Source organism: Phyllostomus hastatus, unplaced genomic scaffold (genome assembly GCF_019186645.2).
Source record: "Phyllostomus hastatus isolate PE091 unplaced genomic scaffold, TTU_PhHast_1.1 phas_scaffold_46, whole genome shotgun sequence".
NCBI lineage: Eukaryota > Metazoa > Chordata > Mammalia > Chiroptera > Phyllostomidae > Phyllostomus > Phyllostomus hastatus.
In genome coordinates this window covers 5,487,449-5,508,337 of record NW_025334032.1, presented here as the reverse complement: position 1 = coordinate 5,508,337, position 20,889 = coordinate 5,487,449, and the positions used below count along the sequence as shown (strand labels likewise).

Sequence of the window (20,889 nt, the reverse complement as noted above, 5' to 3'; positions counted from 1 at the left end):
GCCACACCGTAAAGTGAAAATTATAGTATTATCTATTAAAACTGTGTAAATCCAACTTATATCTAAAAAAATACTGCGATAAAACTAGAGAAACAAATCTTACAAATTCTATAGTTTTAAAAAAAGCTTTTTAAACAAGAAGGGATAAAAGTAAAGAATAAAGTTCTGTAGCATTGTATAAAGTCCAAGTATGTGGTCTCCTATGACTAGAGCACACTGCAGGATACAAATAAAAAAAATTACTAAAAAATACTAGCTGTATTACAGTCAGAAGACAACACTCCAGGGCATGTTTTATTTGTTAATTAATGTATGCCTTAGGAAGTAAAACTATGATTTTATATTCCCTCAAGGTGAACATTAATGACCTAATAAAACATGTCTCGTCACATTTAAATGCTATTTAATAGTACCTAATGTACCTAGTATTAGAATCACCTATACTATTAAATCGCTTATTATTGTAACCAGCAGGCTAATGGTTTCCATGAAAAAACTGTAAGATATTAGAAGCATTAAAGCAATGCTCTATAATATAAATAATTCAGATTTTCCTGGAGGCCTAAAGAACTGGTTAATTGCTTTAATTTTTTAGTGGATGAGCTTCAATCAATGAACATATACTATCAACATATTAAATATATTTATGCTATCATATCAAAGTACTGCATAAAACTTATAGTGCTAGTTACAGAATGAGAAATTAAGTGGCAATTTAGGTTTTTTAAAAAGCAAGCATACTAAATGTATCATTTATTTGATTACTTGACACAATAAACCTTTTCCTGGTAATAAAAAGAATGAAAACAAACCAACCAATCAATAAACCCCTAGAAATAAATGTATGAAAGTTTAAAGAACATAATTTTCAATTTCTGCTTTGCTTGCTAAATAAGGGAGTAGTAGTTATTTGCATTTATAAAACAAAAAATATTAATATCATATTTTCAATCTGATATAGTGAGAAAAAGAGTACAAGTAGAGGACTCAAAAAGATAAAGATGACTAGACCCAGGGTTTTACCATTAAGGACTCCTTTCCATTATTTCCCTCTAGCCTCCACAGGTTCCATTTGAAAAGACGTCTATCAATCAAACTTCATTTATTAATAACTCACTTTCCCAATAAATTAAATTCCCAGATTTTCTGATTAGAATAGAATAATCCATGCTGCTAAAAGACATTCAGAAAATTGCAACCAAAAACAAAGAAAAGTTGGCATCTAAGTTATTCTATGTAGCTTTAACCTAAGTAAATTTACATTATCTGTCAGGATTTTGAATTGCTAAAAATAGCACATATCCCCCTTTGCTTGCTTGGTGGGATTCACAGTTGGAATTCACTAGATTAGAAATCTTCAAGACCTCTGGCCAGTGTGGCTCAGTGGTTGGAGCATTGGCCTTTAAACCAAAAGGTCACAGGTTCAATTCTCGGTCAAGGCACATACTTAGGTGGTAAATTCAGTCCCTGGTTGGAAGCTTGTAAAAGGCAACCAACTGATGTTTCTCTCCCTCCCTTCCCCATTCTCTTAAAAAAAAAAAAGAAAGAAAAGAAAGTCAATAAGCACATCCTTGGGTAAGGATTTAAAAAAAATCTTCAAAGACTCTTTTCTGTTGAAGAAGCTATGGCCCAGTGATTCTATAATACTAAGAAAATTTAAGTGGTCTGATAACTAGTCAAAGATTTATACTTTTATAAAATATCACAAAGATTTGGAAACACAGGCAAGAAATATAATCAGAAACCATGTAGAGCAGTAGTCTGGTGCCCAACCTTTTTGGCATCACGAACTGGTTTCAAGGAAGATAGTGGGTTCAGGTGAGCTTCACTGTCTTACCCCTCTGCTGTGGATGAATGGGGGAAGAGAGCTGCAGGGCAACAGGAGGCGGAGCTCAGGGGAGCTCAGGTTCCTAACAGGCCTGGTTTCTAACAGGCTATGGACCAGTATAAGCCTCTGGTGCTGGTATCAATACACTAGTCAGTTTCAAATCTAGAAATAACTTAGGTTACTGACGTAGTAAGCTAGGAAGTTCCTCAAATTATGTTCTAAAGTCGCAAATAAGAATTAAAAGTATTCATCAACTTAGAAAAAAATTAACTATTAGGCTGGTGTAGCTTAGTGGATTGAGCACCGGCCTGTGAACAAAAGGGTCTCCAGTTCTATTCCCAGTCAGGGCACATGCCTGGGTTATGAGCCAGGTCCCCATTAGGAGGTACGCAAGAGGCAATCACACTGATGTTTCTCTCCCTCTCTTTTCTCCCTCCCTTCCCCTCTCTAAAAATAAATAAATAAAACCTTTAAACATTAACTATTAAATTTTTATTTTCTATTCTATTCTCAATGATGATAACAAGTTGGTACATTAATATTCAGTCATTTTAATCATTCAAAAGATAGTATGATTAAAATGAGGAAAAATTATAGTTCATTCATGCCATAAAATGCTATATAACCATAAAAAGAATGAGGTAGATATTGATCTACAGACATGTTTTACATGGAAAAATGCCAATATTTTCTTAAATGAATGAGCAAGTTGCAGAATAATGTATATAATATTTTGATTGCATTATTTAAAAAATGTACACACCTTTTCATATACCTGCATATATATAGAAAACCTGGAAACATATACAATAACAGCGCCACCTGAGGAACAGAGGAGACTTACTTTTTTATTTAATATTTTTCTGCACTGCTTAAGTTAGAAAATGAATACACTCTCCCCGACATATCTCACTGCAAAGGTTAACAAGACATGCTGCATTCACAATAAAATTCCATAATAGAACACTACTTTTTTAGATCTTTTATTTTTATTTTTAAGATTTTATTTATTTGTTTTTAGAGAGAGGGGGAGGGAGGGAGAAAGAGTGGAAGAGAAACATCAATGTGCAGTTGCCTCTCTTGCACATCCCCTACTGGGGATCTGACATGCAACATAGGCATGTGCCCTGACTGGGAATCGAACCAGCGACCCTTTAGCTCACAGACCGGTGCTCAATCTACTGAGCTACACCAGCCAAGGCATATTTTAAAAGTTAATGCTTTTTTATCCCTATCAACTCTGTCATCTGTGCTCAAAATCAAGTTACACAGTAAAAACTTTCTGAAATAAGTCAAAGACAGAAATATACTCAACTCAGAGTTCAAATAAATTCATCAAAGTGAATCAACACTTTCCAAAGTGTGTAATGAACTGACTTAAGGACTAAAGCCCACTGCCTGGAATTATCAGACTTGTGATTTGTAATATGGCTTAGATTTTTTTGTTAATGAATTCAGAATTGAAATCATAAACTTTTTAGATTCAACTACAAAATCATTATCCATCAGCACCTTTCCAGTTTATGTTTTGGGAAGACTAGTTTAAGTTTGCAACTGACACACCTATCAAATTGTTTAATAAACTGTACTAATGCTTTCTAACTTTGTAAGCTATTTCAAATTATTCATTCTTTTTTGTTATTAAGCATCTTGGCATCAAAACAGTACCTATCCTAACTGCATCATAAATTAGTTAAAAATATTTCTAAGTACTTCACTGTGAGGAAGTTACTGAAGAGCTGCTTCTATTAACATTAGGAGCAAGAATCTATCTAAACAGTATTCTAAGAGAGGATAAAAGAGATAGCTAAAAATTACCTGCAGGCCTTAAGGGCCATTCTTTCATTCGATCAACAAATAAGCAGCTGTTAGAGAAAATGGAAGTGAATGGGGCTAATATGTAAATGCAAGAACTGAGTCTTAAATCTGATTTTGAAGGCTGTAAGGACAGATTTGAAGCAAAGAGAAAACACTAAGGGAAATTTCAATTACTTATAAATAAATGAATATATCCCAAGTTATATCAAATCAGCAATTAAGTAATATTCTCATAGTAGCTTAGAGGAAAAAAGCTCTTGTCTTAACAGAAACCAAAGAAATGAGATAGAGGAGAATTTCAAGTTCCTGTTTGCACTAAGGGTCACATAAGAAAAAATGTGACACAAGCACAATGTGCAAGTTTCCTTCCTTCTAACAGAGCTCTTCTATGAGAAACTCATTTCTGTGTGGTTTAGGTATGTACTACCCAGGGAATCAGAATGAATCCCCTTAATCACAGACTAGTACATGAATGGATATCTGACCAAAGGTGGCCCCTCTTTATGACTTTTTTGATCTGTGTATATGGAAAGGAGGAGGCAAAAGAACTGAGGGGGGAAGAGAAGATGAGTTATTCCAATCATATTATTTGAGCCACAGGATCTGGTCATGTCCAAACTGAGATCTATGGTTCCTAACCTCTCTGAGTGTGGGCAAATGAGTCAATCTGAGATACTGATGGGACAAACATTCAAAAAGAAGTTCATGAAGATAGTCATCCTGTTCACCAGCTGCAGCACCTTATACTTTTTAGAAGAGGCAAAACATGTAAACCACAAACCTACATATAACAGAGACATCTGTTGGCAAACTTACAGAAAAATAACAACTGTTGTATTTGAAAAGTTGGGTTTTGATAGTTCACATACTGTATAATAAGTAAATACTACTTTGGAAGCAGAAATGCTATTTAAATGCTTTTGATTATGACACAAACTGGTAAAAACCTTGTTAGTATTATACCATGTTTATAAAATAAAAGACAGGATACATAAAATAGAAATATTTTATTTAAAGTAAATGCTATTTATCAAACATCAAACAAAAGTTAAATTTGGTTTTCTAATGGTCTTTCTCATGGTGTACAAATACAAAATAACAATATTTTTCTAGAAGATTGATCCAGGTACTTTCCCCAAAGCATATATATATTCATGTCAATTATACATGAAAAAAAAAGAAGTGTTCTATGTATCAAAACAAGTACCAGATATTAAAGTAATCTAAGCACAATTAAGAGAGAATAATTCAAGCTGTCAACTTCAGCAATCCTCTCTCAAGAAAAAGTCACTCTTTCATATTTCTAATAATAAAAAAATTAAATCAACTAATATGTTATACTTTACAGAGTCAATGAAATAAGTTATACATTCAGTGAAACATGGTTTCATCTTAAAAAGGAAGAAGTTGAAAATCCAAAATCTCCGTATCTTACCAGTGATGTTGATAATTCAGCAGCATGCTTTTTTTCAAGAATTCTAACTTTTGTTTGTCTTCGGCTTTCTCTGTATGGTATACTTTTGTACAAACAAGTTTACAGGTCTCCTCCTTATTAAATGTAAACTGTATTAAAATAAAGTGGAAAGCAAATTAAGTAAAAATACCCAGAGTTAAAATACTGGTCTCATTAATTACTTTAATGTATTAATATTGATAATAACATTTAAAAATTTGTCATAGCTCAATCAAATTTAAAGTCACTCTGTTTCTCTAAAACCTTATCATCTAATTAATATCACCCCAATAAATTCAACAAAAAATGTTTAATTAAAAAAATTATCTTCCTTTAGATAAGTAACAGTTTTTATTTTTATCTTTTAGTATTTTAGTCAACCCACCTTCTAAATGTAAATGAGTCCTATAAGGCAAACAAATAAAACCTACATGCAGAATAAAATGGATCAGTTTCTCTATATTGATGTCTCCTGACAATGATTTAGAAATTATAGATTTGAAGGCTTTCTATCATAGTAATAAGCAGACAAGTGTTTATGTACCTATATTCATCAGGTGGATATATGTTTAGTGTCCCCTCCAGTCAGGTAATGGAGATTCAATAATGAATAATATGAACTGTGATGTTACAAGTCTAATTTGGATGTCTAAAATCAGGATAAACATGGTTTTTTTACTCACATTTGAAATAATTTGCTAATTTTGGGGATCTAAAGTTGAAACAAAAATTGACTTACTAATCAACTTACTAATAAAGTTGAAACAAAAACTGATTAATTTTTTTAAATCAAAGTTTAAAAACTCCTAGCCCTGGCTGGCATAGCTCAGTAGACTGAGTGTGGGCTGTGAACCAAAGTGTTGCAGGTTCGATTCCCAGTCAGGGTACATGCCTGGGTTGCAGGCTATGACCCCCAGCAACCGCACATTGATGTTTCTCTCTCTCTCTTTCTCCCTCCCTTCCCTCTCTAAAAATAAATAAATAAAATCTTAAAAAAAAAAACAAAAACTCCTTAAGGATTCATCAATTTTAGAGTCTAGGATTTATTTCATGTGTATAAAAATAATGATATTCACAACATTTATATAATGTAGGTTTATTTTATCAAGACTCACTTAGGTCTTAATTTAAAAAATATATTTCCTAGTATTCTAAAGGCTGTAACTTACTAAAATAACTACATAGAGTTCATAATTGTTTACATTTAAAAAATCTGAATTTCATTACAGGGGGTAAAAAAATCTATATATGTTTCACTTCTAAGTAGACCATCCTTTTATACATAACTTATTAAAATCCCTACACTAGTTTCTGTGCACCTACTGACAAACTTTTCCAGTGTGGCCCACTGCTGCCACTTATCAGCCAAGAGTTTCATTCTGGTTGCATTACTAGTTCTGTAAATATACAATATTTGCGCAATTATTTAATATTGTTAACTTTATATAAACCTTAGAGGTTCCTTTTTAAAGAATGGAAATTAAAAAACAACAGTATACATCGTAAGGAAACAGAGGGATAGGTGTCAAACTTAAATTAAGCAGAAACAGGCATTGTAAGTTATGCCAAAAGTGGTATATCTTATACCTCAATCCAGTGCTCACTGGGTTTAGGAAAGTCAATTGTGTGTTTAACCATGAAGGAAAATAAATCCAAAGATGACATTTAGTCATGATAATTAATACTTATTTATTACCTCATGGAATCTTCCCAACAATGCTAACAGGTAGTTTCTTTATTGAATCCTCATCATCCTGACCTATTAACACAGAGTACTCCAAGGCTCAGTTCTTGCAATTCTTCTCTTCATTATCTGTACCCACTCTTTTCGGGACCTCATCAATTCCTGGTTTTAAATACCATCTATACACTGATACTAGGCTGAACCCCTCCTCCAAACTCCAGACACATATATTCAACTGTTAACTCAACACCTAATGTACGTACACCTCATACTTACTACGTTCAAAGCTGTTTCCCTTCCCCTCACACCTACTCATTCCACAGGCTTTCCATCCTAGAAAACAGAAACTCCAGCACCCACCCCCCAATCCCATCCCTCAGCAAATTCTGGTGGACTTACCTTCAAAATATAGCCAGTTTCTTAGATTCTGAACACTTCACAACCTCTACCCCTCTGCATCCATAAGCTAAGCCATTATCAGGTCATACATATCTTAATGATTTCGAGCGCCTCCTAAGGGGTCTCCTGGCTTCTCTTCTCTCCCACAATCTATTCTCAACACAACCACTCTAGTGATCCTGATAAATCTAAGCTGACTCAAAACTCTCCAATGCTAACTATCTCTCTCTGATGTACAGCCAAAGTCTTTACAGCAGCCTATGAGCCACTATATGATGTAGTCCTATTACTTCTTTGCTGTAATTTCCTATTATTCTCTATCTTGCTCACCTGCTCAAGTTGTACCAACTTTTTCCTGTACCTTGAATACACAAGGCAAGCTCACATCTGGGGATCTTGGCATTTGCTGCTCTCCTTATCTAGAACACCTTCCCCTCAGATATTCACATAGCTCACTCCCTTATGTGCTTCAGGATTTTTGCTCAAGTTTCACCTTAGTGAAACTTTCTCTGGCCTATTTAAAATTACAAATTCTCCAACTACCTTCTCTGATTTATTTCCAATAGTTTTTTACATGAGCAATTAATACACTATATATTTTAGTAATCATTTTGTTTCCTTCTCACCATTGGGATATAAGATCCACAACGGCAGAGATTTTTGTCTTGTTCACTGCTATATCCCATACCTACCACAGTCCCTGGCACATGAAAGGCATTCAACAGATGTGTCAACTAGTGAATGATTGAATATGAGTGGTTAGACCTGAGAGTTTATGATCCTATGAAATGTGGCTCTAGCTTCACATACCACATTCAATGTCTTACACTGTTGTTTTCCAACCTCTGCTGAAATCGTAGATAAAAGATGACAAAGCAGATTTGGGGTTTTGTTTTATTGCTTGGAGTTATCATTGCTTTTACTGTAGATCTAAAACAAGGCAAAATTCTTTGAAAATAAAGGACAAAAGAATCAATACCACTTGTCTTTAACCTTCGGCATTTTAATTATGATGTCTTGGTGTGAGCCTCTTTGGATTCATCTTGTTTGGGACTCTCTGAGCTTCCTACACTTATATGTCTATTTCCTTCACCAAGTTAGGGAAGACAAAGAGAGAATGTTAAAATAAGCAAAAGAAAATCAGTTAGTTACCTACAAGGGAACTCCCTTAAGACTGGCAGCTGATTTCTCAACAGAAACTCTGCAGGTTAGAAGGGATTGGCAAGATACATTCCAAGCGAAAAAAGCAAGGACCTACAACCAAGATAACTCTACCCAGTAAAGCTATCATTTTGAATTGAAGGACAAAGACCTTCCCAGACAAAAAAAGCTAAAGTTCATCAGCACCAAACCAGTATTATATGAAATGTTAAAGGGTCTTCTTTAAGAAGAAGATAAAAACTATAAACAATAAAATGGCAATAAACACATATCTATGAACAACCGAATCTAAAAAACAAAATAAATAAGCAACACAAAAACAGAATCACAGATACAAAATACATTTTGATGGTTGCCAGATGGGAAGGTAGTTGGGGCCATAGGTGAAAAAGGTAAAGGGATTAAGTACAAACTGGTAGTTTCAGAATAGTCATGGCGATATAAAGTACAGCATAGGGAATACAGTAGCCAAAAAACTATATAAGGGATGACCCATGGACACAGACAACAGTGTGGGGATTATCTGAGGGAGTGGGGGTGGGCAGGATGGAAGGGAGCAAAGGGGGAAAATTGGGACAACTGTAGTAGTATAAATAAAATATAATTAACAAAGAATCAATACTAAAATTAACACTGAATCAACATCGAAAAATATAAGTCAATACATTTATGGCTGGCTTAGAGAAAAATCTGATCTTTTAGCCTGGTGTTTTGATTTACCTATGCCATAGTCTTAAGAAATGCCTGCTCTGTCTCTTTAAAGATAGGGCTTAAAGAATTTGTTTTAGCACAACCTTGATCCTAAAAAATTCTAGAAAACTCATGGAAAATGTTAGGTGGGTATCTTTTTCCATTTTAAAATACTTCTCCTGATCTATTTTACTTCTAGGACAAAACTAAATCTAAAAAGCACTAGACCTAAAAGAATCTTTTGCATGAACAAGGCATGGTCTTTACACATAAACAAATGTACCCTGAATGGGATCCCACTAAGGAAGTAATTTGCCTTTAAAGTCTGCCCCAAAGGGACAAAACTTCTCTATGGGTTTGAATATTTTGCTGGTCTTCCATGTTGACTGCTGTTAAGGGCTGTTTACTACCAGAAACCGGCTGCCACTCAAATTCATTGGTGTTACTAATGTTCTTTCTCCCTTCCATCATTTCTTGAGGCCAAGAGATAAACGGAAAGACAGGGCTGAGAGACCATTGGAGTATTTTTAAGTTAACCATACTACTTAATAAATATGCCTGAAAGTACCCTCCTCTATAAAAGAGAATGCAATGAGTTCTAAAGTAATCTTTGAAAATATCATATCAAGGAGATGTTAAACAATTAATATGCTTGCCCTACTCAATACTACCTATGTGCACATACTTTGAGTTCCATCTTTCCCAGGGACTTCATCCCATTAGGCCTTCAAATCTGTTGTCTTTATAAAATTTAAAAAATTACTATCATCTTTAATGTAGAAAGTCTCAAATAAGAATATCTTAAGAGGACATACTTATAGTTTAAAACTGTAAACTTGCAGTGGATTAAATGTACATAATTATGGGTCTTTTTTCCCAGAGCTTCAGAAGTAGGTATAGTGCAAGAGGGAATTAAGAGGCCCAATGGGACTAAGGTAAGCTTGGGGATTTGTTAGACAGATGCTCACAGTAATCAGGTGCCAAGAGAGACAGATGAGGGTGCTTAGTGAGAAAGCAGGGAAGGTAGCTAACCATGGGGTCTAAACCACAGAGGAGAAGAATGTGAAGCCAAGAGAGGAAGCTGTCAGACTGGTAAATAAAACCTGGGGTCAAGCCATTAAAACGAGTGCACATTTGAACAGATGCCCAATGTAGAAAATTCAAGGAAAAATGCACTGTGTAGAACATCTCTCATTTTATTTATATATACTTTTAAGTGTATGGAAAATGTCAGGAAAGAAAAACTGAGAAAGTGATGTGAAACTGGGGGAAGAGCAGGATACTTAGTTTTCATTTTATGTTCTTCTGTACTGTTTATTTTATTATATGGTTATACAGTATTATTGTAAACCAGCTTAATTTTTCTAAAAGAGACCATTATTCTTTGTGTAGCAGAACAGATATAAAATAAGCCAGGGAATATGCAATACAGAAGGATAATAGGCTTAAAAGATACTATTATAGATTTAAAGGATAGAATAATTTAGCTTAGATTACTTTAACTGATGTCCTAAAAGTATGTCAAAGATGTTCCAAATACACTTTCAATGTTCAAAATAGAAAGGTTAGCTTCCCAAGAAATCAATGAAGAAGTCAAAGTAGTGCTGTATTTGCTAACACAGAAAATCTATGAACACTGTGTACAAAGACGGGAAGGAGATGTGGAGCAGCTGGGTCAACTTTTCATGACTACAGGCTGGGTTCTACGTCCCTGTGTAAGGTGAGGCGGGGCGGGGGAGGGGTCCTGAGCACTTTCCTTCAGGCTATCACCTTATCATTTATAATACTGGTTGTATGAATGTTTGTTAAGACAAACTTATCATGACATATCCTGAGAAGGAAGAGATCCTTCTAAACTATAACTTTAAGAAACTATTCCAAAATGCAAAAGAGAAATGAATTCCTCTTTAGCTATGAGAGCCCAGTTATCTCTGGATTTTCTATAAGGAAAAAAATGCGACTGAATAACATATAACAGTAAATACAAACCTTATATGGTGAAGGCTCAATTCTTTCCCCAAATAATACCTGACCAAGATTTTCAGATGGGCGTTTACCTTTAGATGCTTGGCAAAAGTCAAACCTGAGGGAAAAGATATTTAAGTTTTTAAAGATAAAAGGAAACAATGAAATGAACTCCTAGGCAATCCTGAGGGCAGATTAGGTACTAATCATTACAGTACCTCCAACAGGTGAGTAAGAAATATATTCATACTCCAAGTTCCAGGTCCCAAATCAACCCAAAACAAAAATCCCAAAATATCTGCAAATTATGCTTTAGAATGTTTTGATTTCTAAACAATACTTTTATTGAGATGTAAATTACAGGATTTTTTAAAATGATACATTATAATTTTTTGTCTATTTCAATAATAAAAGAATTTATATCCTTATTCTTCAAGTGAATTTTACATAACTTATTTCCTTTTGTCATAACTTTCTAATACAAAGCTTTACTTAATAAATATATGTTAATTTTCTGTGGGTTTCTGCCTCATCCGGATACACTGGACAATACATCCTAATGTGAGAAGCATGGCTAGGCAGACCCTCTGTGAATAGAGTGGTGAAAAAGTCATCACCAGTCAACCTTAAGCTTCTCTCTGTTAATTCCTTTGTATTACTAACCAGATTTTAATAAAGTTTTATTCAAACATTACAGCCTATTTTTAGCTTTGCTATTAAAAAACAGCCTGGCTGGCATAGCTCAGTGGATTGAGCAAGGGCTGCGAACCAAAGTGTCGCAGGTTTGATTCCCAGTCAGGGCACATGCATGGGTTGCAGGCCATGACCCCCAGCAATCGCAAATCGCACATTGATGTTTCTCTGTCTCTCTCTTTCTCCCTCCCTTCCCTCTCTAAAAACTAACTAAATAAACCTTAAAAACAAAACAAAACAACAACAAAAAAAACTAAGAGGCAGTTCTGTGTTCACTCTGGAATAATATGGGAGTACTTCATACCAGCATTGTGATGGCTACAGATTAGTTAGATTCTTAAGAGGAAGATGGTAAAAAACTGGGACTAGGAGGGCCCCAAATGAAGACTCTCCATCTATACTGGATATGAGAGATCCATTGGGTTTTCCCAGGAATATCCATAAAAATTTAAGGAGAAATGTTTATTTACATAGTAAAACAAAGAAAAACAAGAAAAAGCATTCAAGTATCCAATAGTTTAATATAAATTATGGTTCATCTATTCATAAATTTGTACTCTTTTCTCATACAAATTTAAGCATGTAAATCTTATAGGATAGTCTTACATTTTTGTGTACTTTTTTCCTACAGTAAACAAGTATTTTTTCTAAACTCTTAGATACCAGAGAAATTTAGAAGCCAACAAAAATTTAAGACCTATGTTTTACACACCATATGGTATACAACAATCAAATGAATAAAAGATATTAATGCAACATTTTTATAATACAAAAAATACAAATAATCAAATGTTCAGAAATAGAGACTCAATAAAATAAATGATACATGGACTATATACAATCTCCACAAAGGAATAAAAAACAGCTACTAAAAAGACTGAGGTAGTTGTGTATAACATGAAAAGATACCCACAACAGATTCAGTGAGAAAACCAAGATGCAAATCATATGTAATAGTATGAATCTATTTCACTTAAAATATATAAGTAAATGGGGTTATATGCACATTAGACTATGCAGATAAAAATGTAGGAGCAGATATTAAGTAATTATTTCTGGGAACCAATTATGTGGCACATAAGGATTTTCTTTAAAAATGTGTGGGCTTTTATTATTAAAAAATTTAAAGAAAACAAAAAGTTTTTTTATCCAGTTGAAAAAGGAAATCCATTGTTTTTAGTTCATGCTTCTACTGTATTACAAAGAGACATAAAAAGATCACATTTTACATTATAGTAATAAAGAATGCCTATTTAAAAATGTTTTCAGGTTCTGAACATTTTTTTTATTCTCAAGTTTACATCAACATTGATGTTTATTCATAAAAAAATTTTTATTTACTTATTTTGAGAGGGGAAGGGAGGGAAAAAGAGAGGGAGAGAACACTGATGTATATAGATGTGCAAGAGAAACATCAATCAGTTGCCTCTCACACACCCCTAACCAGGGACCTGGTTTACAACCCAAGCATGTGCCCTGATAGGAATTGATTGACATGGCAACCTTTTGGATTGCAAGCCGATGCTCAATGTACTGAGCCACACATTTTTAAAAGCATGTGAATTTATTCGTAACTGTGGGACATACAAAGCTCTAAATGTATGAAATTCTGATGAGTCATATAAAGTTTTATATAAAAACCAAGCTGAAAAACTTACGCTGTATATTCATAAGGAAGAACTGACTCTACTGAGTCAAGCCTGTTCACGAACAGCTCTATTTCAGCCTGAAAATAAGGAAACACAGAATCAGAATATAAACAACGGAAGATCAAAAACTTCAGTGTGCTTGGGATTTAAAAAGAATTTGACATGTTTGAAATGTGAAATTTTATGATATCCAACCCACTTTAAACAATTCTCTTATAAAACCACTTGCCAAGTGGGATTTAGATGCATTCAAATTACACCAATGCTGAATTATTAGAGGTGCAAATGTCTCCAATATTTTCTAAATGCTTTTTAAGTTCTAAAATTTCTAAAACATTTAATATTTTAACTAAATAATTTATCACATCAACATATATATTTATAAAAACCTGGTTTTCAAGCTCAGTATTTCATTCTGAAGCACAAAAACAATATTTACTTTTAAAACAATTTTTAAAAACATTCTTGTTGCAATGAAGACATGCTTCCAAGTAGTAAAACACTTTCTATATCAACTATACTAGAAAAACAATCCCATGCACTTGTGTACTCTTAAGCAGACAGGAAATGGACAATGACAAAATGAGCTAACTGTGGAGGGCTGCTTTGATCAATTTAAGAGTGCTGATACATGGTAATAACAGCAAAGAAATTTACAAGATCAAGTTCAGCAATGGGGAAGGGGAAAAAAGGCTGTATCAGCCTTCTAGGATATATAGGCTAATTTAAAACTACACCTTCCCACTGAAGCTCCCAAAATTTCTCCAGTGTATACTTCAGGTTCTTTTTCTCCACAGAACTCAAAACACACACCCACTTTCTCATTAGGGGCTCACTGTTATTCATGACAGAATTCTTTACTTGAAGAGGACAGTAAATAATTTGTGTGCTAATCAAAATCAACTAAAAATGAACTCTAATATTTGGGACAACTTATTTTTATAGAGTTAGCCTGCTAAGGCTGCTTCTGGAGTCTGTGATTGATCATGAGGCTCCCTGGAATGGCATAGAGCCACACTTGTCATTTTGATCTCATTCACTAGTGTTACCAGCTGTCGTCTTATACTTGTTAACATTCCAAAGCCAGACAAGATGCTTGATGTATTACACAAAGAACAAATAATACAACACCATGGGAAAAGCAGCAAAACATAACAGGGAAAAGAACAGATTCTGGGGCCAGTTTGCCTGGGTTCAAATTCCAGTTCTACCATTTATTACTAATGTGACTTTGGTCAAGTTATTTAACAATCTCAGTTTCCTTATGGGTGCTTCAATTTCCTTATCAGCAAAATGGGGATAACAGTATCTACTTCATTGGGGTATTGATGAGCTAACACTTACAAAGTACTTTGTTAATAATAAATAAAACCAAATACATTTTATAATATTCACAATTGTGAATGCCCAAACTAAACTGCTTATGGCCCATGGGTATCCAACCTGTGCCCTACGGACCACATGCAGCCCAGGATGGCTAGGAATGTGGCCTGACAAAAATAACCATAAATTTACTTAAAACATTACAAGATTATTTTGTGATTACATGTCACAATGTATTTAATGTGTGGCCCAAGACGACTCTTCTAGTGTGGCCCAAAGATACCAAAAGGTTGGACCCCCCTGGTTTTGCCATAAAATGCTTATTCAATATTCATGTTGTGAGACAGAAGACACAACACTAGCCTTTATATAGAGAGCTGAGAAGAGTATCATATGTAAATTTCTGTGTGTTCATACCTCAAACACACAGAAAATGTCTCTCTTTGTATGAAATACTCAAGACTATATCATTGGTCATTTTAGCTAAAAAGATAAGCATTACAATATGCCTGAATACAAATATATTCTGTGGCTCTAGGGAGAGAACTAAAGGTACAGCCGCCAGGATCCAGGATCCCTGTGCTGGGTCATTCCCCATACTGCAGGAGCCATCTTCCCCAGGTAGACCACTCCCCTCCAAGTAGCATCAGCCAGTAGTGAAGGAATAGACCTGACTCAGGAATTACTCTGCCCCACCCTGTGGTACTTAAGCCTTGTTGCTGAGGAGTACAGTGGGAAGATTTTCACTCTTTAAGCCTAACAGAAAGTCTATAGGTCAATCTCTGGGAACTGTGAGACTTTAGTTGACCCTATCCAGGCCTGGTGCTGGTTAAAGCCAGCCTTGGTGCACAGCCTGGTTCTTCCTGCACCCACCCAAGCTCAACGGGAGCCACAAACTGTAGATCGCTGATAGCTCTAAATAGGCTGCCCTGGGCCTGTCACAGGCAGGGTGTGACATAGGCCTACACCACAGTCTGTAAGATCTACCTAACACATAGAAACACAAAACAGCAGCCAAATTTGGAAGAAAAAGAAACAGGCCCCAAATGAAAGAATGAGAGAACTCTCCAGAAGGAGAACTTAGATGAAATGGAGAGAAGAAATCTATCAGAGACTTTAGAGTAACAATTAAAACACCACTCAACAGCATGAAAAAAGACAGAAACCATTACAAAGGGCCAGTCAGAAATAAAGAACACAATATGTGAAATAAAAATATACTGGAATAAACAATACATTAGAGGGAATAAATAGTAGGTTAGATGGAGCAGAGGACTGAATCAGTGATTTGGAAGACAACATAGAAAAAAATATCCAAGCAATGCAGCAACAACAACAACAAAAAAATGAAAAAGAATAAGGAGAGCTTAAGAAATCTTGGGGACAAAATGAAGCGTAACAACATCTGTAACATGGGAATACCAAAATGAGAAGAGACAGTACAAGGAATTGAGAACCTTTTTGAAGAAATAATGACCTAAAACATTCTGGTGAAAGAAAGACACACATACCCAGGAAGCTCATAAGAGTTTCAAATGATTTGGATCCAGAGATACTTGACTACGCTGAGATACATCATAATTAAAATGAAAGGCTTCAAGACAAGGAGAGAATGCTAAAAGATTCAAGGGAAAAAGAGGTAGTTACATACAAGGGAACAACAATTAGTCTGTATTCTGATTTCTCAACAGAAACATTACAGGCCAGAAGGGAGTGGTGTGAAATACTCAAGGTGATGAAAAGCAAGCACCTACACCAAGTCTACTTTACCCAGCAAGGCTATCATTTAAAATTGAAGGAGGAACAAGGAGCATCTCAGAGAAAACGAACAAACAAAAAAAAGAAAGGAGTCTGTTAACACCAAATGTGTACTTCAACAAATGTTAAAGGGATTGCTTAAAGAAGAAAAAGAGAAAAAAAAAAGCGGAGGAAAATACTCTAAACATAAAAGGCACTAAATATGTCTCTAGCAATAATCACCTTAAATGTAAATGGCTTAAATGATCCAACCAAAAGACAGAGGGACTGAATGGGTAAGAAAACAATACCCATATACATGTTGCCTCCAAGAGTCCCACCTCAGATTGCAAGATACACAACAACTAAAAGTAAAAGATATTTCATGCAAATGGAAAGAAAAAAAAGCTGGAGTAGCAATAGTTATATCCTACAAAATAGACTTTAAAATCAAGGCAAAGAAGGACACTATATAATAGTTAAGGGAACAACCCAACCAGAGGATATAACCCTATAAACATTTATACACCCAACACAGGAGCATCTAAATATGTAAAGCAAATCTTGATGGACATAAAGGGAAAGAGATTGACAGAAAAACAACCAACACTCCAGGATTTTAACACCCTATCAACGGCAATGGACGGATCCTCCAGACAGAAAATCAACAAGGAGAGAGAGGCCTTAAACACACTAGATTAAATGGATTTAACTGATGTCTTCAGAGCATCTCATCCCAAAAGAATATACATACTTTTCAAGTGCAGATGGTACGTTTTCTAGGATAGACCCCATGTTACGACACGAAACAAGTCTCAATAAATCTAAGAAGACTGAAATCATACCAAGCATCTTCTCTGACCACAATGCTATGAAACTAGAAATCAATCATAAGAACACTGAAAAACACACAAAGACATGGAAGTTAAATAACATGTTATTAAACAATGCATGGGTCAACAACGAAATCAAGGAAGAAATCAAAAGATACCTTGAAACAAATGAAAATGAGAACACACAATCCACAATCTGTGGGACACAGGGAAAACAATCCTAAGAGGGAAACCCGTCACATTACAGGCTTATCTCAAAAAAACAAGAAAAAGCTCAAATAAACAATCTCAGTTTATACTTAAAGGGACTGGAAAAAAGGATGATAGAGCCCCAAGTGAGTAGAAGGAAGAAAATGATAAAGATTAGAGCAGAAATAAATGAAAGAATCTAAAACAACAACAACAAAAGATCGATGAATCTTAAGAGCTGGTTCTTTGAAAAGATAAACAAGATTGACAGACCTTTAACTGGATTCATCAACAAAAAAAGAAAACAAAATCAGAAATGAAAAAGGAGAAATAACAACTGACACCAAAGTAATACAAAGGACTGTAAGGAAATATTTCGAACAAGGACATGCCAACAAACTGGACAACCTGGATGAAATGGATAAATTCCAAACATACACTCTTCCAAAACTAAATCAGGAAGAATCAGAGAATCTGAATAGACAGATCACACCAAGTGACACTGTAGCAGTAATCAAAAACTCCCAACAAACAAAAGCCCTGACCAGATGGCCCCACAGGGAAATTTTACCAAACATTCTGGGAAGAACTAACAACTCAGCTTCACAAACTATTTCAAAAAATTCAGGAGGAGGGAAGGCTCCCAAGCTCACTTTACGAGGCCTGCATTATCCTAATTCCAAAACCAGATAAAGACATTACAACAAAAGAAAATGATAGGCAATATCCCTAATGAACACAGATGCTAAAATCCTCAACAAAACATTAGCAAATCCAATACAGCAATGCATCAAAAAGATCATACACGGTGATCAAGTGGGATTTATTCCTGGGATGCAAGGTTGGCACAACATTTGCAAATCAATAAATGTTTTTCACCACATAAACAAAATAAAAGATAAAAACCACCTGATCAAATCAATAGGTGCAGAAAAAGCATTTAACAAAATCCAGCACCCATTTATGATAGAAACTCTCAGCAAAGTGGGAATAGAGGAAACATACCTAAACATAACAAAGGCCGCATATGACAAACACAATACCACCATCACATTCAATGGGCAAAACCTATGAGCGCTCCCCTTAAGATCACGAACAAGACAGGGATGTCTGCTTTTACCTCTCTTATTCAACATAGTACTGGAAGTCCTAGCCAGAGCAATCACACAAGAAGAAGAAGGCATCCAAATTGGAAAGGAAGAAGTAAAACTGACTTTATTTACAGATGACATGATACTGCACAGAGGGAACCCCAAAGATTCCACCAAGAAACTACTAGGACTGGTAAGTAAATTCAGCAAAGAAATGGGATACAAAATTAATATCCAGAAATCAGCTGCATTTTTATATGCCAACACAATTTCCCTAACAAAAAGGGAAATTAAGAGAACAATCCCATTCACAATTGCTTCATAAAAATAGAATACCTGGGAATAAACCTAACCAAGGATGTAAAAGACCTGTACTGGGAAAATTATAAGACACGGAAGAAAGAAACTGAAGAAGATCCACTAAGTGGAAGTACACAACCATTTTAATGGAAGGAAGAATTAACATAATTTAAATATCCATACTACTTGAAACAATCTATAGATTCAACACAATTGGTATCAAGATTTTAATGATATATTTCACAGAACTAGAACAAATATTTCAAAAACTTGTATGGAACCAGAAAAGGCAACAGCAATACTGAGAAAGAAGAACAAAGTTGGAAGAATCACAGTACCTAATATGGAACTATACTCTAAGGTCACAGTAATCAGAACAGCATGGCACTGGCTTAAAAATGGACACATAAATCAATGGAACAGAATAGAGAGCCCAGAAATAAGCCCACACATTTATAGTCAACTAATATTCAACAGAGGAAGCAAGCAGATAAAATTTGCTAAAGATAGTTTATATAATAAATGCTGTTGGGAATACTGGACAGACACGTGCAGAAAAATGAAACTTTCTTACACCACACACAAGGATAAACTCAAAATGGATCAAAGACTTAAATGTCAGACCTGAAACCATACAAATCATAGAAGAATATTGGGAACTGCCCTACCTGGTTTCAGAAGCTGTAACCCTCTATGGGTAAGGCTGAGTAAAAAGACCTTGGGACCATAAGCCACTAAGGAGACAAAACTTATCCTCCCTGTAGGGGTGCAGTCTCTGCCCCCTTTACTTCACCCTTCTTGGCCCCTGGAGGATGGCTGGTTAGCCAATGATGGTTAAGATTCCTTAAGGAAGGAACCACCTAAGACAGGCACAGTCATGAAGGGGCTATCAGGGAAGGACTTAGGGGATTATGGAGGAGGGACAAAAAGCCCTCACCCCTCAGCTTTACCATAGCCTGAGTCCTCATTCTATCTGTAAGAAGTCTCCTAATCTCTTGGCTGCCTTACTTCCCCCACCTGACTTAAGCCTAAAACAATGCTGAAGGGGGGTGTAGCCCTGTGCCAGGATGGGTGGTTCCTGGCTGGGAGAGTGGGTAGGGGGTGGGAGGGTGGGCACGGCAATCAGGCCTAAGAGAGAATGCATAAAATCCTATGAAACCTGCTTTGCTAAGAATGCCTTCAATTTAAATGTCAAGGGTGCAAGCACAAAAGGAGTTTGTTTCCCAGTTTTATGGCCCTTTGGTGTTACTCTATCTATCCGACCCTGACTCAGAATAAGCCCTTATAATTCTGTGAATGTTATCTATTCCTTGATCATTACTGTGTGACAATGACTGATGAGCTTTACATATATGCCCTGTATTCCTATGCAAACTAAACCCAATAAAAGCCCATTAGAAATAGGCTCAAGGACTTTCTCCTCTGAGAGACTGGTCAGTCTTTCCTCCCCAAACAGATCCTGTCTTGGTAGACTTATTCTTATCTGCAGCAGCATGGGAACTCTGTGGGCAGAGCCCCCCCACAGAAGAAAACATGGGCAGCAAAATCTTGGACAATGCTCATAGCAGTATTTTATCAGAAATCTCTCCCCAGGCAAGGAAAACAAAAGAAAAAAATAAACAAATGGGACTACATCAAACCAAAAAGGTTTTGCACATTAAAAGAAAACATCAACAAAATTAAAAGACAACCCACAGAATGGGAGAACATATTCACCAATACATCTTATAAGGAGTTATATCCAAAGTTTATAAAGAACTTACAAAACTCAACACCCTCCTCCCAGAAAACCACCAAAAACACAACCCAACTGAAAAATCGGCAATGGGCAAAGGACCTCAATATATACTTCTCCATAGAGAACATACAGATGGGCAACAGACATATGAAAAGATGCCCAACATAACTAATCATCAGAGAAATGCAAATTAAAACTACGATGAGATATCATCTCATGTGTCAGAATGGCTATCATCAATAAATCAACAAACAGGTGCTGGTGAGGATGTGGAGAAAGGGGAACCCTTTTGCACTGTTGGTGGAAATGCAGATTGGTGTAGCCACTACGGAAAGCAG

The 20,889-nt window shown here is 35.4% G+C and overlaps 1 protein-coding gene across 1 annotated transcript in view; it reads right to left on the bottom strand.

Annotated features, from left to right (window-relative positions):
• The window catches only part of TM9SF2 (transmembrane 9 superfamily member 2), an 83,220-nt gene that overhangs the window by 41,944 nt on the left and 20,387 nt on the right, over positions 1 to 20,889 (bottom strand). The window contains exons 2-4 of the mRNA XM_045821668.1: positions 13,350 to 13,417; positions 11,023 to 11,116; positions 5,082 to 5,209 (exon numbers count right to left, since the gene is read on the bottom strand). Coding sequence (XP_045677624.1) covers positions 5,082 to 5,209; positions 11,023 to 11,116; positions 13,350 to 13,417 — 290 coding nt within the window. The remainder of the gene's footprint in view (positions 1 to 5,081; positions 5,210 to 11,022; positions 11,117 to 13,349; positions 13,418 to 20,889) is intronic.